Source organism: Astatotilapia calliptera, chromosome 4, assembly GCF_900246225.1.
Source record: "Astatotilapia calliptera chromosome 4, fAstCal1.2, whole genome shotgun sequence".
In the NCBI taxonomy this organism is placed as follows: Eukaryota; Metazoa; Chordata; class Actinopteri; order Cichliformes; family Cichlidae; genus Astatotilapia; species Astatotilapia calliptera.
In genome coordinates this window covers 27,074,774-27,096,195 of record NC_039305.1, presented here as the reverse complement: position 1 = coordinate 27,096,195, position 21,422 = coordinate 27,074,774, and the positions used below count along the sequence as shown (strand labels likewise).

The 21,422-nt window shown below is 38.5% G+C and overlaps 2 protein-coding genes across 9 annotated transcripts in view; both read left to right on the top strand.

The window, feature by feature from the left end:
• LOC113021291 (palmdelphin-like) overlaps nucleotides 1–9,938 on the top strand; it is a 53,466-nt gene extending 43,528 nt beyond the window's left edge. For 4 of the 7 annotated variants that reach the window (XM_026165875.1, XM_026165879.1, XM_026165877.1 and 1 more), the window contains 3 exons: nucleotides 5,226–5,250; nucleotides 7,061–7,141; nucleotides 7,764–9,938. In XM_026165875.1, the coding sequence (XP_026021660.1) occupies nucleotides 5,226–5,250; nucleotides 7,061–7,141; nucleotides 7,764–8,629 (972 nt within the window). In that variant the 3' untranslated portion in view covers nucleotides 8,630–9,938. The remainder of the gene's footprint in view (nucleotides 1–5,225; nucleotides 5,251–7,060; nucleotides 7,142–7,763) is intronic. The other 3 variants (XM_026165880.1, XM_026165878.1, XM_026165881.1) reach the window with 1 other exon arrangement.
• A 3,195-nt stretch (nucleotides 9,939–13,133) lies between these two features.
• On the top strand, nucleotides 13,134–20,897 carry LOC113021287 (uncharacterized). 2 transcript variants are annotated; one of them, XM_026165867.1, is made up of 4 exons: nucleotides 13,134–13,327; nucleotides 15,254–17,702; nucleotides 19,341–19,426; nucleotides 19,789–20,897. In XM_026165867.1, the coding sequence occupies exons 1-4, from the start codon at nucleotides 13,253–13,255 to the stop codon at nucleotides 19,885–19,887; spliced, it is 2,709 nt and encodes a 902-aa protein (XP_026021652.1). In that variant the 5' UTR covers nucleotides 13,134–13,252; the 3' UTR covers nucleotides 19,888–20,897. The 2 variants fall into 2 exon arrangements, with proteins under 2 accessions (XP_026021652.1, XP_026021651.1); XM_026165866.1 differs by having other exon boundaries at nucleotides 13,137–13,327; nucleotides 19,786–20,897.
• The last annotated feature ends 525 nt before the right edge of the window (nucleotides 20,898–21,422 follow it).

The window sequence follows — 21,422 nt, the reverse complement described above, 5'->3', positions numbered from 1 at the left end:
TTATTTGTTACTTTTTAAGAACTACCTCACCATACTATCTTTACATGCCAACAGGCTAGCTAACTAGTCCTAAATACTTGTTTCATGGAAGCATGTACAGTGTTTGGGTAACCACAGAGGAGACATTAGTATCTCAGAAGGTGGAGCAGATCCACTGCTCATTGAAAGATTGGTTGTTTGATCCCAGGCTGCTACAGTCTACATGTCAAAAAACGTCTTGGGTGAGATACTGAACCCTGAGTTTCTTTGAGTGCTCAAATACAGTAGAAAAGTGCTAAATAACAGCCAGTCTGTATATGCTTCGCTGTTAACATCTGGGAGAACGGCTACACTGAAAAAAATGTAGTGTTTTTTACAGTGAATTGTGCCTTTTTTCCTTTATGGAAAATGGGACGCTGAAATGGAAAATTACGTCATACTCAAGAGATTTTCACAACACACGCCCAATTTGCTCTCCCCAGTTTCCTTTTTGCTGCTTCATTTCTCTTTATTTATTATTTGCACCTATGACTTCATAAAGCTTTCAGTGGCCTCATGCTTGCCATTCAGACACAGGATGGTCTCACTGGACCTTCAGCTAAACTGTGACTGCAGTGTAAACTGAGGCAGGGATCTGGAGTTGTTGCTCTCTTTTTAGCTGTGTTAAAAACTGGCCGCTGGTAGGCCCCACCCTTATATCAGGCCATATCTTGTGGCTGCCAGAGTGAGATATTTCCCCAGCTGACGTGTAGTCAGATGTTTTGGGTTGGGTCACTTGGACTTTATTATGTCTGATTTGCTCCAATCCACACATGTGCAAGCTGTTTTCAGTTACATGTTGTGTTTCAATGGCAGAAATCTTACAGACACCTCTCACCACAACCAAGTGGTGCACAGAAGAAAATGCATTTACATAAAACTCTGGCTGTTTTTGTGTTGAAAACTGAGAGAAAATGCAAGCGTCTCCTCCTGTAATGATGACGTCAGAAAAGGACCTTTATTTGATATTGGATGGGCACTGTTTGCTGCAAGCCACTATGCATACCATTGACTGCTAAACTGTTCCCTGAAGGAAGGATATAAGCTTTTTAAAGTAAACAAGACATAACAGCCTAAATTGTCTATGCAGCCAGTAGCCGTGTGCTGCATCATGCACACTGCAAAAGCCTCCCACACACTGTGCAGCACATTTCTGCGTTCTCCAAACACCCGCAGCCTCAGGCATGTGCACTGCTAACGGCAGGAGCAGACCATCCGCACTGCAGTCGAGCCTAAAGATACAACAATACCTTCTTTCTTCTTTGTGGCAGTAAATGTGAAGTAGTATTTGTTTTCCATGGAAGAAATACATGATGATATTCTCCAGTATATTTGTAGTGTTCCTCCATCATGGATACTGTGTTCTGATAAACAAGGAAAAACTGGAAAATTCTCATTTAATGTGTATATAAGCAACCACTTTTGACCAATAACATTATGTCTTTCAATGATGTTTCACATCAAACTCAATGTAAATAAAAAATATCATGTATTTCGAAAGACGCTCTACTACCAAAGCAGGTAACTTACAGCAGGTAGGACTGCTAGTTTTTGGCCTAAAGTGTTAAGACACCCAATTGTCAGGTTTCAGGATGTCACTCCCGACAATGAGTGACAGATCGCATTGAGCAAGATGTCTGGGTCTCTGGGCTGTGGTGCTGAGCTGTGACATCTTTTCTCTGTCACTCTCAGACAACAGCAGGCTGCTGGCCTGACTCATACTCAGTAAGATCCAAAATGGCAGCAATACAATCCTCAGTCTTTCTGCCAGGACTGCAGAACGAGTAAGAGGACCACTGCCAGGCAGCTGGCCGTTTGTCTTGATCCCTTGAATGGGCCCTTCTGGTCTGTTAACACTGGCAGATGGTTTTGGTCATATATAGGCTACACATTATGTTCAGACTGCCACACATTAACATTGCGCAGGTGCCCATCAGCTCACCAAATCAGCTCTGACCTGTTAGGCCATGGACATGGCATCTCTGGGGCTGCCCTGTGGTGTCTAGCAATAAGAGGTTCTGTGGGTTGCAGACTGGGGACTTTGTCTCTATATGTGGAGATTGTATGTAAATGTAAAACATAGCAAGGCAGATTCAGTTGATTAAAGGGAATCATATAATGATATTAATTTAATTTGTGAATGGGGAACTGATCTACAAATCTCAACAGTCAACTTTACCATCACTGATCAGGACAACTCTAATCTAGACAAAACATTTAAGTGGTTTAAAGGTGTTATTTTAATATTTAAGGATTTATTTCAAATATATCTAATAGATGAAGCAGGTTCAGTATTCTCTCTAAGGATACATTAAAACTGAAGACTGGAATATCCAGGGATCAAACTACTGACCTTCCAATTGATAGAAAACCTGCTTGACCAGGACTTTTTTTATTCACTGACCTCTGATTTTTCTCATAGTGCTCCTTTAATTATTTTGAGCTGCTTATATATAAGCTGTGTCTAAGCAGACTTTCCTCTCTTGGCATCTCTGACACACCCCTAGCTTGGTGCCAATCATATCTCCATGACCGCTCCCAGTTTATTCAACTTAAATCATTTTGCTCTTGTCTATTCTCAGTCACTTCTGGTGTACCCCAAGATTCAGTCTTAGGCCCTCTTCTCTTCATAATTTACATCCTCCCTCTTGGATCTTCACTTTCACTGTTTTGCTGATGACACCTGGTTATATCTCTCCTGCAGGCCTGATTTTTCCCTCCCAACTTCTTCCCTTACAGAATGCCTATATGAATTAAAATCCTCGTTCAGCTCTAATTTTCTTAAGCTCAATGAGGATAAAACTGAAATCTCCTTATTGGAACTAAATACAAACTTTTGAAGGCAAATCTTTTCTCACTCACTATTGATAACTCCACAGTTTTCCCTTCACTTCAGGTTAAGAGCCTAGGTATCATCTTACCTAGACAGTTCACTATCCTATAAATTGCACATCAATAATCTCACTGCCTATTTCCATCTACGCAGCATTAACAGATTACGTCCTCCTCTTTCCACCCAGTCTACATCTATTCTTGCTTTCAGTTGCTCTGCTCCCAGACTGTGGAACTCTCTACCCCCAGATATAAGAAACATTGGTTCTCTCCTCCAGCTTAAATGTAACTCAAAACTCATCTGTTCAAATCTGCATATTCACTGTGAAAACACTGTTTGTTAATTTTATCTTGCACTTTGTTTCTATTGTTCTTCATTTTGTCATCTCTATTATTATTTTATTGTTAAGTGTCCTTGGGTGTCACCAAAGGTGCCTTTTAATTAAAATTAAAATTTATTATTATTATTATTATTATTATTTAAAAAAAATTATCTGCTGAAACATCCGTTCATGATTATTGCAGATACAATCTCCCAACATTTACTCTAGTCTCCTATCTGACCCATCCTCGCCGCCTCTCCTCCAGCTCTGTCCTTCTGCTTCGTTTTCTTGATTTTCTGAGTTTGAACTTTCCTTGACTCTTATTTCGACATCCTTCTTCAGAGGAAGTTCACAAGAGGCCAGCGGCTCAGTGAAACAACTCCACCTCCTGTCCTTCATGCAATTTACAGCTTTCAGCTCAGTCCTGTGCTAAGCTGCTGAACACACAGCCACATTTAAACAGTTTCATTCAGATGCAGTTGATCGAATCACTGATTTGACTGTGTCAAAGTTAACGAGTCAACATAATCTACATTTTACTGGCTCACACTCATCGTTTTCTAAAGATGTGAATGTTTGCCATGAAGCATACAGTATTCTGTCACAGACCCACTGCTCTGCTAGCCATGATGAGTTCAAAAAGAAGGCAGCCATGTGACAGTTGACGTGATGGATTAAAGCCTAGGGCGTACGACATAAACACAGACACAGTGTCCACTGCTCTGAATCATTTATATTATGAGCTCTAATGTGTGTCGTTTTGTGTTGACACACATGATGTCTACGACAATGTGTGCGTGTGTGCATGTGTGTCAGGGAACAAACTAAAAGTCAAAAGAAGCCTGAGGATGAGACAGAGGGGGCAGCGGTTGCCAGAAAAGAGGTCTCTTAAGAAAAAAACACAGACTCTAGTGACTGCACGGCTTCAGCCAGATGACCAAGCTGCTCTCAAGTATAATAGGAAGATGTGCCCTAGGTTGAGTAAGCATTTACATATATACAACAACAACAGTAACTTCATATTTTAATTTGTGCTGTCAGCGTTAATCTCGTTAAAATGACGTTAACGACATAACCACATTAACGTGGCAAATCTCCACGAGATTAACGCTGACACCACTAATTTTAATTTGACATTTTTCTTTTCCTGATACAAAATATTAAATTGTCTGTACATCTATATCTATATCTCTTACCTAACTCCTCCTAGACACATTAATTAATCTGGAGGAAGTACATTATATTAACTGCCTGGGGTACCAGGATAATACACATCGTTAAAGCTTATGGGAATTATTTTTAGAACACTCATATCCTAATTAGCTGATCTCAAAACATACATGTACACTGTTCACAATACGTGTACGTTACATGTATGTGTATATTGTTCACATTATGTATATGCTGTTTTTTGTAAATAAAACAGTTTTTAGTGCAGTGGCACTTTGGGATTTAATGAACATAAAAATAATAACATGATAACATTAACATACATGTCTGAGTTTCCATACATGAGCAAAGTGGACAAGCACTGTAGGCCTAGCAATAAAATATCCATAGGATAGGTTTTTGCGAGTAATTAAATATATTTACAGGAGCAACAAGACCTTTACCTGAAATTAGGTAAATACTGACAACATCCTGCTTGTTTTTCAATGCAAGCTGTACTAATGTAATGCCTTAGCATCATGCCTTAGCATGTATTTTCTTCTTCTATCAAAAAATGTGTCGTATTTATTGACCTCTGGCCTCCACCAAATGTTCCACTGTGCGGTCCAGCCCACATTTAGCTCTGTCTCATGCTGACAGCCAGTATCAGGCATGAAATGGTTGTTGGGCAAGACAGTCTCAGCTTCTTTTAACTTGATGGAACTAAACTTGATTCAACACTTCTCTGACGATGGCTGTGAAATATTTACAGCAGGGCACAAACTGGGGAGGGCTCGGGAAAGCGAGGGGCAGAGGCATGAGTTTAAAGTTGTAGACTCAGTATCTGCTTTGAGTGTCTGACCATGGGGAGTACTTAAAATAGTCTCTTCCCTTTACCCACAGGCTGGCACTGACAAGGACGTGCAAGGTAAGAAGTCAGCTGCACGTAGCCGCCATTAGCTTACCATCAGCTGCTATCATATTTTGTCACTTTTCATCACTATGCCTGCCTAGAAACCATTCTTTCTTGGCAGATGATAATTTGCCATAACTAAGTCTTTGCCTGAAGAATAATAATCTAAGTCTGTGTGACAGAATGGAGCCGTGGCTGAGAAAGAGCTCTACTTTGAGCGTAACAACATTACTTAAATTCCTTCTGACTCTGTGTGCTACAAGAAGACCATTATCACAGCACTTTTTGGCCAATCTCCACATTGTGAACAAAGCTTCTATGGAGTTGGGAGGGACACAGAAGTAAAAAGAGTGTATACATTATAAAAGCACATCCAGCCCTGATATGAAGCAGTGAACATCTGACACTAAGTGAAATATATGAGTGATGTTAGTGTTTGAGATATAAATAAACAGACAGATGCATACAAAAAATCAACCCTAATTATGTTAAAGGAGAAAATTGGAACTTCCTGTTATTTACTCACATGTTGTTTCCAGGGAAATAAATAAATCATAAAGAGAAAAGAGAAAAGAAATCAACGATTTTAAAGGCTTTTTTTAATCTCTGTTTTTGTTTCTTGTATATTTTCTAGATAAGATATGGCCTATATTTATACTCAGCACTATGCAGGGGTCTTGCACCATCACTGGGAGGAGACACAATACCCTTAAACATAAGGGCCAGGGGCCAGAATCTTTGGCTCCAATCAGGCCCATTGGACGGCTTTTCTTAAGTTTTACAGCTTTTCCCACTGATAAACTCCTCTTCTATGGTATTCATAGGACACTAAATAGGTATAAATAAGCAAGTACACTAAAACAATAAAATAACAGAAAGTTCCTGTTTTTTCACTATCTAAAATCTACACTATCTACTGAAGAAATGTATGATTTATCTGTGGATTATGGGATTATAATTACAGGGTAGAGAAATATTCCTATAATTTTAAACATTTATTTCCTATAATTTAAGCCCATCTTTATCGTGTGCAGAAACTGAGCTGTATTGTTGAAATGTTGTTCTTTTTTATTAAAAAAAAACAAAAATAATAAATGTGTAGTTGTTCTTTACACTGACTAAAAGTGGACTTTCACTGGCCTGAACCAGTGGCCCACAGTGTAAAATAATTTGACGTCCCTGGCTTAGATGAACGGGAAGTTCTGTTCCAGAGTAGGAGGAAGGAAAATCTGTGCAGATCCATCTGCTGTGATGACCCCTTGGGAAGGGCGCAGTCAAAGTACCTCAATTCTCTATTTAACTGAGCTCATCCCTTAGTAAACGTATTTAAGAACTACAAGATACTATGTTTGAGCTAAGTTGTTTTTCATGTAACAATACTTTATTTATCCCAACCATTGGAATAAATAAAGTATTTCTTCTCCTTGTTCTTCTTCTTCTTATTATTATTATATTATGAAAAGGGGTGTTGCTATCGCTCCTTCAGTTGTTGTGAGAGCAAATTTGTGAACTGTCAAAACTCGTCTGCGCACGTCATCCTGAAACCTCCACACTCTTTTTATGCGCGTCTAATCTTGTGAGTGAGCAGTGTAATGATAAATGGAAAACTGTTAGCAGTGTTGGGCACATGTTCATTATATCACCTTGTCTCAGTAATAACTGTGCCTATTAATATAGATAGTGCACAAATGACATCCTTAATGAAGACATTGTCAGTCAGGTGATTTGTGTTCATTAACATCAAATAGAAAAGCAAGTAAAAACACTCTGTGCGTACACTGCACTGAAAATACAGTTATTTCCATGTCTATGTTTTCTTTCTCAGGGAACAAACTGCCTGTGGGTCCCTTTTCTGTACTAATGGCGCAAAGGATGTTGCATGAAGGTGGGCAAGATGGCCGATCAGGTGAGACACAGGAATGGACTATCGATGATGGAATTTTGTGAATGCTAATGAAGTGTGCATGACAAAAATGTTTACCAGTGAAAATGCCAACTGTACAAGTTGATAAACCTAAATTTTGGCAAAAGGCTATCCTCAGTTATTTGTATTTCCCTCTTCGTCCTTCCCTTGGAAATGATGACCTCTTTATTTAATGTTGCTCCGTCCAAGTTCAGCCCCCAGGATACGACTTAATGAAGGGACTGCAGTGAAAGGCCTGGGAACAATGTTATATTTAGCCTTCTTGTTATTTCTGTTGGTTAATTTTTAATGCCCACTGGAGGGCTGTGTGTAGAGAATAAGCGTGCTACATTTTGCTCATTGTGCCCCTATAATTTCTGTTGTGCCGGCTCACATTAGTAACACAAAAGCTCCGTTTCATGACCTGGCATTGACCTTAGTACTTTCTCACTTTTTGTTAACACCCAGGCCTATGAAACATTTAAAAGCAGTTTTGTTAGGAAAAATAAAGGTCTCACATAGTCTGTGAATGACTTGAAATTAGATCAATATGAATATTTAATTATAACTGGGCCTTTTGATTTGCCTCACTGTAAGCATTTTACTTTGTCTTTTGTGACTGCAGTCCTGGGAATGTTGGAGGTGCAGGTAGAGCGGGACCCCAAGACAGGTGCCACCATCGTTAGGTCAGTGGCTCCTGTGTCCACACCAGCTGGTGCTCCAAAGGCTACCACTGTCTTTGACGACGGCAGGAGGAGCATCCACACTATCAGTGGGTCAGCAGATCAACCCTCGTCTAAAGAGCTCGGGCAGATCTTGAGTGTCATCGATGGGGTCGGGATGAAAGTGCTGCTGAATGAAGTCACAGTCACACCAACCAAGACAGAGACAGTAGAAGCTAGCAAAGGCTCAGAGAAAAAAGGCCTGTCGCTTCATACCCATCCCAGCACATCAAAGGAAGACTACAGGCCATTCGGCGGCTCTAGAAGCGATGATTTAGAAGTTGAGCTGAGCAGTGAGAAGTGTGTTGTAAATGTGGGAAACACAGATGATAAAAACACGATGGCAGTGAGAGACACTTTGGAAAAAGTAGATATTGTGGAGAATCAGATGTTGGAGGAAAGTCCTGTCACACTTGTGTTCTTGGGATACGCTGATGCTACAACAGACCAGAGTCAGAGCCAAGAGGAGCAGGAAGGCATGATCACTGTGGAACGAGTGATAATCACGGAGGATGGAGAAGAGCATGTCTTAGGACCTGAAATGCCTCCTCCACTTTATTCACCATTAGACCAGGTAGCAGAGCAAGGCACCGGGAAAGAGTCCAAAGATGAAGCAGTTCAGGTTATTCCCTCGGGTGGAAACGGAGCTGGAATCGATGTGCAGGCAGAGGAAGGTGATAAAGAGTCACATAATACATCTCCACCAGGCATAACAGAGGGAAAAGGCAGTTCTACGCACAGGAGCTGCCGGTGTTGCTCTGTCATGTAAGAAATGGTTGAAGAAAGACTCCCTGTATACCATGTATACACTGCTTCCTTTATATGTTGCTTTATATGAGTGGGTTTAATAGCATACTAAACCATCACCCACCATTTCACCTCCCCTTGATAATAAAAGTGGCACTTATATATTTGTGCAGCTTCTACAAAGCTGAGAACTAAAGTCCACTTCCACCCCCTACTGGACAGAAATAAGAACTTCAAGCAAGCAAGCTCATCCAAGAGAAAAACTCCACACTAAATGTTTAGCCATGGTTCCTGTAGAAATGGGGTGGGGAAATTACTCCATCCTTTAGCATGCACATCTTAATGCTTATGGTGTCCCTCACTGTTTCTGGTATGAAAAATACCCTGCAACTGAGGCCTGAGATTTTGAGTGTTTCTGTGTTTTGATGCATCACCTTTACACGTTGAGTTTCTTAAGACGGATTCAGATTCACCATTTCTGTGTAAAAATCCAAACATGAACATTTTGAGAAATTATCTCATTCTTGCTCAGAGTTACATGAGAAACATTACACTTTTTTAATGTCTGTGCAGTCACTGTGAAACTAAAACCAGCATCTGGTTACTGCTGCGCTCGGGCTGCAGATAACCTCACTGACATGGCAACAAGACATTTTTATCTCTCAGTTTCAAACACTGATTAGGTGTTAATTAGAAGTTCTGGCTGGCAGATTTTTTTTTTTAAACTTCCTGGCAGTTTGGCTTGTTGGTTTCACGTTCATGCCAAGTTAAGAAAATTGGTTTGTAGAATTTGTCTAATATTTTTCTGAGGCACTGATCGTCTCATCTAATTCTTGGGGAAAGAAAGTAAATAGTATACTGCCCACCATCTTGAACTATGCCTTCACTATTTTAGAACTGATATATACATTAAAAATACTTCTAGAATTGTTTGAAACACTTTAAAACCACATTGGCAATACAAGAAGAACAATATGTTCTTCTTGTATATTCACTGTAGAAAATCTGGAAATCACTGTCTTTATCTGACCTTTGTTTGATTTTTTTTCTCACTGAATTTAGCTATAACACTGATTTATGGCAGTGGATGTTAAACAGGATATGTTGTAATATGACAGATTCCAGTTGGTGTAGTGATCGAGTTTTACAATTAGATTTGAGATGTACTCACAATTTCACACTAAAGCAGTAAACATGCAGACCTCCCATATTTGCTTCTGTATCATACACCGAAATGCATTTTTTTAAAATGGAGATTTTCCAGCGCAGTTTTGTGACTTTTAAAATCACGACTTTAAATTGTGAATTTTAATTCACGTGACATCTTTGTATTTCTAAAATTTCCTTTATTTAAGGTGTTTACGTGTGTAAAAACAGTAATTACACCAACAACAAATACTGACCACTGCTGTAGTACAATTAACCAGGTGTAAAGTTGCAGAAAAATACTTTAATTAGTTCGATTATTGTGTAATTTAATGTAAAAATCTTGTACATTTGATGCATATTTAACAGGATAAAATATGGCAGCATACTTTCATTTATATGTTCAAAAAATGTCAAAATCAAGTTTATAAACTAGCAAATGGGTTTATCATTATGAAAATATCCAGTTAATTTGAGACTATTATGTTACATAAGCTGTTAAATGTAACTTTACATCAAAATGTTGAATAAACAACAGATCTTCACATTTAAAGAAGGTAAGCCCACATATGAAATGATTGGATTTATCTTTATTTAACACCATAAAATATAATTCCCCATTGTAATATACTGTTAATTTATGATCATAGTAAGTTTAATATGATTCTTTATAAATAACTTCACATTCAAATATGAAATATTCCACAGAAGTTTACTGTAAAAAAAAAAGTGTGCACTAATTACATTGCTGGATTTAACTTAGAAAAATCCATTTTAAAATGGTTAACCTTGATTATGATATTATTATTATAGTTAAAACAAGCTGCTGTCATATGTAATATGTTTCTTACCACATGAAATTAATGGATGGACATTTTTAAAATATGCTGTTAATTAAAGATCACATTTAAAAAAACGCATTAAACCTTTATTTTAATAAGGTTATCAGAGTAACAGTATTTTGCCTGCAGCATTGTGGTCAAATGACGAATCATGAAATGATGAGTTTGCTTTATAATGCCATCATCAAACCATTAGGAACCTGGTGCAAAAATCACACACATACAAAAAAGACCTACTTGTACACTCCTAAACTATCGTGATGAATCAGATGAATGTTTCAGTCCCATGAATCAGATCTCGTTCAAATACAGACAAGGTTGGAAGGAACTGATGAACAGTTGAAGAACAGTAGAAATTTGCAAAGAGTGTGTTTATGATAATACATTTGCATTTGGAGCCTGTTGCTACATATTGATATGAGGGTGAATTGAAAAAAAAAACCCACATAAATTTGTATGGATCCATAGTCAATGGTATGCTTCGATGTCAATAACCTGGTAGCCCTGTTTTTTAGTGAATGACAGTTTAAATGGTGATAATAAAAAAAAACCCTTTTGCAAATGTCTACATAATCAACCAACCTACAGGCTGCAAGCACATGTGAAAGAGTGCATAAATTTCATGCAAGGACCCATCCTTTCTTTGTACGACAATGAAACACCAGCATAAACTGCATCCTCCAAAACTGGCAGATGTTCAGTCAGTAGTAGGATGCAAACATCAACACAACACCACCAGAAGATTGTGATGTGGCCATAACCAATGGTCTGACCCACAGATAATATGAAGTACTCTGCTGCCAAAGAAGAACTTCACTACACATAAGTAAGACAGGGAATCATTAACTGTTAGCCACAGACTGTAGGGTCAGTGGGTCTGACTGTATTTCAATGTTGAATCCCGACCTTCATATCCCCTGTGGACCTTGATATCCCTGCTTGTTCAACAACAAGAAACCAAAAACTGTATCATGCATGAACTCAAAATGAGGTAAATATGACACTGCTAATAGAAATTTCTCATTCCTGTCCCATAATGCACTGGGAAATCAGAGGGAAAAGGCCAATACAGAACTTGCTGGAGAATCATCAGAATTTTACATTTTCTTTAACATCAAGTAATCTAGTAGAAGTGGTCTGTAAATGAATGGTTATCTTAAAAAAAAAAACACCTGTAAACAGCTCAATCAGGAAAAACAGGGACTCCAAGTCTGACATTACAAAGATTCAATTTATGAGGCCCCCTTTAATCTGATGCATGTGCTTTAACTCAGAGAACCAAAATCGGCTGTGTTAGCTTAGCTTAGCTTTACCAGCAATTTGTACTGGAATGGGAGAAATTCCTTCATGTGTTCAGCCATGGAGTAACAACCACCGGGACAGATCGTAAATAATATGGGGTCACCTTAATGGGTTCCTGAATGAAAGAAGAAATTTCATTCACGTAGACACCTTTTCTGATTTTATTAAAGAAATGGAGGGCAAATGCAAGCTACCTGAGGGAAAAAAGAGCTGGAGTACGAAAACGAAAATATTGAAGCAACAGAAGGCAGATGTGACTAAAGTTAATGATGCACACATCCAAGTTGAAGTACTCAAGGAGCAGAAGGAATTTGAGAGTAAGAAACATCTGGAAGAGATAAGAACTGGAGCAGAAATACAAAGATCTGGAGGAGAAGGATAAACTTCTGCAGAAAAAACATCAGCTCCAGGAGAAATGTATGCAGCCTTAAAAGCCGGAGAACATAAAAAGTCAGTATGCACAGCTGGAGGAAAAAAATAAACAGCTGGAGCTCGAACACCAAATAATGGAGAAAAAGATCCATCTGGAAGTATCAGAACTGGAAACAAAGTTAAAAGATGCACACATGATCATTGAAATAGAGGATGATTGCAAGAAAAATCTGGAAAACTGGAGGAAATGCTGAAATATTCAAAGAAAAGAACTGGAAAATGAGCGCAAAGAAATGGAGATCAAAAAGTTTGAGTTGGGTTGGCGATGTGTCAGGTTCTTTAATCAACTCCCCAGCTTGAATAATTCTGTTGGGTTATAGTTTGGGTAGCTTTGATCAAATATTAGTTCAAACTTTTACTATCATCCTCCATCTATCAGCCACATCTTGCTAGCGCTGGTTCATGTTATAGCAGTCTTCATATAAAAATGTGTTAAACAAAAAAAAAGAAAAATGCTGTTGCTAGATAGCCAAGCTACATTCACTACATAATGACATTTGGGGAAAGCACTGCTTTCATCTAATTCTTGTATTTACAGCATTAAAGTAGTCTTTAGCAGTTTTATCAACTAAATAAACACTGCATATCTGTGAACTAATCATAAGTTATCTACAGTATTTTTGCAAGAAGCAAAATGTTTCTGTTTAAAAAATGACTTTTTTGATGTTAATTCATCAAAGTTATGTAAAAATCACATGAAGCATTCTGTTACATTACATACATTGGGGGAGTGGGGGGTTGCTGTGTAGGACCAACGACAGTATTTACCAAGAGTCAGACTCCATATTTTCACTTTGCAGCGGGTCATTCAGCTCTTTGGGCTCACTCACTGCAGGTCATTTGAACTGTGTGCTGCTGCTTAAAGATGCGGATTTTGTTTGTTCACATGACATAGAGTAGAGAAGGGCACATGAGCTAAGAAGATGAGCTGGATCATTCATATTTCCATTGAGGTTAGTACTATCACGCACAGGGGAAGACCACAGCACTGCAATCAGGTGAGTCTCTTCTTTTAAAATGCCTGTGTGATGGAAAAATCTTTGTACTTGTTCGGTTTGATTATCTGTCTCAATTTCTTTCTTTGATAAAGTGACAGGTTTTGATAGTAGATCTATAGATAGATAGATAGATAGATAGATAGATAGATAGATAGATAGATAGATAGATAGATAGATAGATAGATAGATAGATAGATAGATAGATAGATAGATAGATAGATAGATAGATAGATAGATAGATAGATAAAGCTGAAGTCATATTATCACAGCACAAATATGAGTAAGAACAGCTGACTGTGTGTGAGTGTATCCATACTACAGGAATAACTACCAATCATATAGTGGATAATGGAATTACAAAATTCCATATAATGTTACACAGTCACTTAAGGAGAAGGAGGTATTTTAAAGAACTACAAATAACTACAATATTCAGACTATTATAATATTTAAAAGATCTCCAAAACTCTTCACAGCAACGATAGAAAGGAAAGTGTTCCTCTAAAGCACGGTGGAATAAATAGGTTAAGCTCATTAAGGTGCATTAATATGTCCTGTTGCTTGAGCTTTATAAACAGCGTGGTGTTACTGCTGTTGATAATCCTTAACTGCAGTGTGGCTGGCATTAAGCCCCTGAATACAGGTGTAAATATAGACTCTTAGATTTAAAACCTGCAGCTCAATAAACCAGATTATGCCAGGACATACATTTCCATATCTAAGCATGTCTTAAAAGAATTATTAAATAATTATACAAATTATTGTGTGATGTTCAGAGTAAATGTACAATACGTGTTTAAATAGCTGTTGAGGTTCTATTTGCAAACATCTCACAGTACTTGTCAGAAATTAGCTTGATGAGTTCAGACAGAATGAAGATAAATCAGAATTTAAGGCAGACTTGCATTATGATGACATTACTTTTTTTCCTTTGTCAGAAGAAATGTCTGTACTTGACCTGAATAGGAGAGAAAAGCTACCAAAACACAAAGTAATTTAAAAACAAAAACAGAAAAAAACAGGAAGTATAAATGAATGGATGGACGGATAAACGTATTTCTATTTTTGGTCCATTTTAAGCCTGCTGTTGTTGTGATCCCGACCAGATCAGCAGCTAAACAAATCCTACATTTTGAGATTTTTGGTCATATATCAAAACTAAGAAGACACAGTTTAGTTAATTTCACCAGGAATTTGTTATGAACATCGACCACCTAAGTAGTGCTTACTTGAAAAGGTTTTAATAGTACCCCATAGTCCTTTTATATAAAATAAAAAGGGTTTCATTTTCAGTGTGTGAAACTCTGTCATCCTTTACTCATTATTGTCAAAGCCAAACTTGCACTTTTCACTGCCTTCGTTGCTACACATCTTAAAATTTTTGTGTTTTTTTTTTCTTTTGTTTTGTTTTGGGGTTTTTTGCAATAATTGGTGCACAACCGCAGACAATATGGCAACACAGGGCACTTGTGCGGATGAGTCCTAATGTATAGCTTTATCCTGAGGTCTGTATTATCAGGTTCCTTGTATCAAAATCTAATTTAAGAACTTTAAGGTTCAGTTACTGTACTGTTACTAGACAAAAAGAAATGCTATACTGCACTGTAAAAAGAAAGAAAGAAAGAAAAACTGCACAAAGATCACATCACACACTGGTAATTTTCTGCTAGTACACTGTTTTTAACAGATAATGCACTAGAGGTTTCTGTAAATAGTAAAATTAGACAATGCATTGTACAATAATACCGTATCGTTGCCAAATGTCGCAGATATAATGTTAACTAAAAAGGCATTTTCTTAGCCTTTTCTTAGTTTCTTTCTTTCTTATAGTTTCTAACAGCAGTAATAATAATAATAACAATTACTAGCACTGACGCTTATAAGCCTCAATGACACTCATGTCTCTTATTTAAATTTTATTAAAAGGCAACGCAGACAGAACACCACAAACTGCTTCAAAGACGTTTCAACATGGAAGCAAGAGGTCCTAGACGCAGCCCTCAAATTCTACTTTCTGATGATGACAGTGGTCTGTGGATGAAGATGGATTCAAACCATGTGAGCAACCACACAGAGAATTTTTCAGCGACCTCTGAAGACAAAATCACAACGATCTCTGCTGCTCCCACTGCTATAATGAGGTACTACAGTGTGATGGATGATGAAGGTGCAGATGATGTCTTCATCCCTCAACCACCTCCTCCACCTCGCACGGCTACATCGCTGCCAGCAGAGAAAAGCACAGGTGCAACAGCAAGTAAGTCTGGTGTGACCCTTTCAGTTGACGCAACAGAGGCTGAAGCTAATCCAAGAGGCTTAGACTTGTCTCATAGTGAGGAGCAGTTAATGGTAGCACGAAACGAGCTGGATGAAGAGGTGACTGCAAGTGCAGTGCAGTTGTCTATGGCCAACATATCCAATGAACAAGACTCCTCTCCACCAACTTATCAAGAACAACAATCCATGGATGTGACTGGTTGTCTGATGGAAACTGGTTATGATACAGATCGAAGACCTTACGGGAATAACGCAACAGAGAATGACAAACCAGAGGACATTGTAATTATAAGTGAAGAACAGGGAAACTGCTGGGAAGCCAATACGGAGGAAGACAGTTACCCAAAACAAACACATTCAAACCACAGAGAAGACTCTGAGAATCAGATCCATTTAGACAAAGACGGAGACAAAATAAAACACAAGGACATTGGTGATTTTGATGAAACAGACTTAAAACTATTAAGAGAAAGTATAGCTATCGAGAGTGTGGAGGCAAATTCCGATGATGATTTCAAGCTCTGTAAATGCAACCAAAACAGGACCGATACAGCAACCAGTCAGGCACAGGCTGCTGACTTCCAAACAGATACGGACAAAGACAATGAAGAGCATGATGACCGTACATCTTTGGATTATAACCTCATAAAGTGCGACTGTGTGAGGAAAGAAAGCGGCAGCACAGAAATGCAAGTGCTATCCAGCTCCAAAGGTTCTGAAGAAAGAGAGACAATGGGGGAGCAAGAGGATGGAAGCAGGAAAATATCTACTGATATCCAACAAGGTGAGCAACTGCTTCATCGTCTGCAGCTGGTACAGCTACGACATGATGTGAAAATGTCAGAGAACGCTGATACCCAACAGCAGGCTGTCATGATGGATGAAAAAAAGGGCATGTTTGGGACTGAAACAGAGAATATACCTAGTGAAGAAGAGAGGGAAGAAGGCAGATTCGAAACTCTTAAGGAAGATGAAGAAAAGGTGAGCCTGATGGAAAAGGAAAATAATGAGGACAAAGACATTCAAACAAGAGCAAGGACATCTTCATCCACAATTCCAGGAGAGTCAGAAGAAGACCAGAGGGTTGTCAGAATAGATCCGAGTGACTCTAATGACAATCAGAGTGATAGCTGGGAGCCTACAGATTTGACTCCCAGTAATCCTCATGAAACTTCTAATGAAATTCCATTTCTTTCCACTGGACACCGATTTTCAGCTGCTGAAACCTACATGGAGAGGCAGCTCCATGAGGCAGCCCAGGGGAAGCAGAAGCTGCAGAGAGCTGGAGGTGTTTTCAATCTTGCAGAAAATCCAGATGTGCTGGAGATTCCCTTTAAAACAGATATCTCTCTTGAGTCACTCACTACCAAGGTAGGTACAAGCCAATGCAACGAGTGGCAATTCTCTGAACAGAAGATGCTCAAAGAGATAAGTCAGGATATTCAGAGAGAACTAGTGCTGGTCAATCAAGGTAAAATCCCAGGGGGGTACAGCAAAGGAGAGATCCGCCAGTTAAAAGAGACAAAACTGCTGTTTGAAGCCTTCCAGCAGGACAATCCGGAGGGTCCAACAAGACACCGTAAATCCCCCACAACTCTGAGGAAAGGTCACATTTACCCTTCAGTGCTAGAGCGCACACGTAGCCTTGAGATGTTTTCCCTCAAAACTTGTCCTGTTTCCAGAGCACATTCCCTCAGGCTGTACCAATCTGCAAATCTTGAGAAGGAAAAAAGTCCTGACAGCATCAGATCAAAGAGCCCAACTGGAGGGTCACGAGACAAAACTCGCTTATCCCCTTACCCAAAACAAGACAAAAACATTCGCCTGTACAGAAGCATGGACTCTATAAGCAATGACTTCTCTACGTTAGCTGTGGAGGGTAAAGCAAAGGCAGCAAATGCAAACAAAGAGTCTTCAATCCTCAAGCAAAACCCATTCTTCAAATTGCGCCCAGCCCTGGCTCTACAACCAGAGGTAGAGAAGGACATCCGAGAAGCCAAAGAAAGAGAAGAGGAGCTGCGCAAGCAGAGACGCAGTCTGTATGGAGAGAAGAGACAGAATAGTGAAGATGAACAAAAGTCACAAACACTCCCAACAGGTTAGTATGCACCTGTTTAACATCAGTTTTATACTACTTAGCAAAGTTCTTAACCTCCTAAGACCTGAACTTTCATGGCATGCATTTTTAATTTCTTTATGCTATTTGGGCTGATTGGGACCTGATAATTGTAAAAACAAAGAATTACCATATTTTCTTTTACCTGATTTTTGTTTCTGAGAAAAATGACATTCACATATGAGGACATTTGTTTTAAATTTCGATAGAATAGTGGCAGTATAATGTCCTCGTAAGTGGATATCAGGCCCTTGTAGAGCAAAATTTTGTATTTTAGTCTAGACATATATGGACGCCAAGTCCTAGGAGGTTAAGGACAGCTTTTTATACTATTTACTGAGGAACATTACTATATAATATAATTTTGGCATGATTTGACTTTTACTCGACTAAAGAATACTCCAAAGTTTTCACAGAAAAATATACTTTTTACTTGACTACAACTATTTGACATGTGAGTGCCTTCCATCAGTGATAAGCAATTGCATGAGCTCTAACCTAATTTGCTCATTTAGCTAAACATTGCTGACAATGTGAAGCATAAGATCTCTAAAATCCCATCAAGGGAAAACAAGAGCCAATTCGGTCTTTATTCATCCCACATGCCTTTTGACACTTAGTCTGAACACTTTAATGAATGCTTCTCAACATTAGCATCACATAGTTTTATCCCAGACATGTTATCAACAACTCACTGTCATTCCTGTCACTGATGGTTAAGGACACATCATGCTGTCAGCTGTCTAATCTAAACGTTGGCTGAGGGAGAACATGAATGGCACTACCTGGAAAATTCTAGTTTGGTTATAGCCTGGTGCAAATAAAAATCAGTTCAGCCCGCTGAAATACCTATTTGAAAGAACTATATGAAGTGTAGCTTGTGTGCATTTTTTTCTCCTGTTGCATGAGAACTCAGAAATCAAGGGAGTGTGTCAATAAGTATCACCATGTTAGAATTTAGTCATCAGCAGCTGTTGTTGAAGATTGAGTTGATTCCAGGTCATGCTGACAAAGCTACAAATGTCAGTAATATGTGGAAGCAAGAAAGAGTCATTCCTAAGGTCAAAGAAGCTGTTTTGTGTTACCCTAAACATTTACAAGAGGAAACTTTGTACTTGTTTAACCCAGATACACTGATAAAGCCCGACAAGCAAAAAATTTCACGCTGAAAATATTAACGTGATTTGAAAAATAATACAAAATAAGCCTAGAATCCTTTACGTGCATATCAAAAACAAAGGTTTGTGAAACATTTTTGAAAGAATCTGTCGTTCTAAAGTGCTCACTTCCCTCCTAGATATGTAAGTGGTATCATTGCAATGTACAAGCGTCCAGCTGAATTTGTGATTGCTATACATATAGTATGCTAAATGAATGACACCGAAGTTGCGTGTGTCTGGGAAAGCATTGGTATCTTTGCTATTTGCTGAGCCATTTAGAAGGCATGGAAATAAAGAAGCTCAATTACTTACTGTCATTACAATAGAACTGTGTAGATTCTCAGAACTACCCTAAAACTTCTAAAATCAGTCTAAGCAGTAGAGAGCTGCTAATCTTACCAAATATAGTAGCTTAGCTACTGAGCTACTTAGTTGTTCTTTTTCTCTTTCTGTCCTACAGACAGCAGGAAACAGTCACGGGGGAAACTGGAGCGGGTTTGGCCACCTCCTTCTAAAAAGGACCAGATAAAACTGGAGCAGATAGAGGTGATTCACCTGCAACAAGCCTTAATTCTACATTTACTGTTTTCTTCATTGTTCTGTAAAACTATTGGATGTATTGCTAAACACTGGCAAGAACAGAGGATTATAAAAAGGTCCTGTTTTGTGTATTGCACTGAATTCCATACAGAAGCATTGAAAAGAGTTGCTACAGAGCTCAGAATTTCAAATTTTGTAATACTAAACAAATACTAAACAAATAAAAGAAAAACATTAAGTTTAAAGTATCCTCTTTGTTGTAGAAATGCTTGGATAAGTATAATTGATTGTGAATTGAGAAAGCAGGAGCTAATCTCTCACTCTAAATCCAGGTTGTTTTTGTTTTTCTTCGTCTTATCTCACAGCAGGAGCCAAAAGTTCACCGAGCAGGAGGACAGAAAGCTTCTCTCTGGCAACGCTGGGAGTCCGGCCTGATCAATGGGAAGCCGTCAAAAGAAAAGAAGTGATGTTATATGTCCTGGTTCTTGAACACTACAAACAGAATATCAGGGACTAGACCAGCACTAGACTTATAGTCAAAATAACCCAAATTGTTATGCTAGTCCCAGCTTCAATACTTCCTCGCTCTTTTAACTCTGCTTTGTATCTGTGACAAATATGCTTTTTTGTATCTTTATTATTATTTTAAAAAAAAAATAACAATACCAGTCCATAGATTATGTTAGGAAAAACTCTTGGACCAAAACAGCCACTGTTCCAGCTGGTCCAGGAAATGACTTTGTTAGAATGCTGGCTAGCATTAGCAGCTACTTCCTGAGAACCCTGGCTAGCATTAGCAGCAGCTTCCTGCTCTGTCAGATTTAGAAAGGTTTACACTTTCAGTTGACAGTTCAACAAAAGAAGGGTCCAATCTTATGGAACAACATGGTTTATACTTTTTTAAAAATAAATAAATATTGTACCATAAACACAACTGTCAGTTATGTAGACAACACTATAAAACTATTTAAGCTAGCCTACTTGTATGGGGGAAAAAAACTCACAAAATATCCTTTGTGAATGTAGCATGCCTAAATCTTCAAGGGTTAACTTAGCAAGAACAAGCAATATGAATAAGAATTAAATGATGGGATGTATGGGATATATTCTTGACAATATTAATAAAAGACCAAGCTGCTTCACACTTTTTTTTAGCTTTGGTGAGCCTCTTGGTTTATGAAAGTCTATTTCCAAAATGCCTCTAAGCAGGTTTCATAGGTTGGATGCACTGGTTCTGGCTGCTCCAGTCACTGTACAATGTCTGAAGGGACTCTTTACTAAGCCACTCTTACTCTTGGATTTACTCTGAGGCCACACAGAGGAGATTACACTGATCACAGCTGCTTTTTTCTGTATAGCTTGATGTATCATTTGTGGGTTTTGTTGCATATTTTCTAACAAGCCTAAAGATCATCCAAAGACCAGAAAATCCTAAATGGAGAATAATGATTATTTAAAATAAATTTACACCACTTAATCCATTGAACTGGAATGTTTTGATGCCCTCTAGAGGTTGTTTCATCTTGGAGTTGATTCCAAATTCAAGCTGGTTAAATAGAATTAAAGAGAATAGAATCAAAGAAGATAAACTTAACAAAGGCTTTATTGATTGGCCTGCAGTCACGTTTACAAGGGAGCACCTGGTTTCTAATCTCTACAGAGACAGAAGTACACAGCTTAGCCTGTCTAAGTACCATCTGCCACCCCCACTGAGTCTGCCAAAAGAGGAAAGACTTTCACTCTGCCCTTCCTGGCTTGGATATCCCAGTGTTAATTGGCTACCACTGTCATCATCCTATGAGCAATAAGCAGTGCCAAGGCCAAGGTATCAGTGGTTTGCATTTTAACATAGATACATTAAACATCTATAACATCCAAAAATGTTGGCCTTTGAAAGTGTTTACACATGCATGAAGCCCGCCTTTATCTGGTTGGGTCTGGATCTGTAAGAGCGAGTGGCTGTACTTGTTTGTCAATGGCACCATTTGACACAAATATTTAG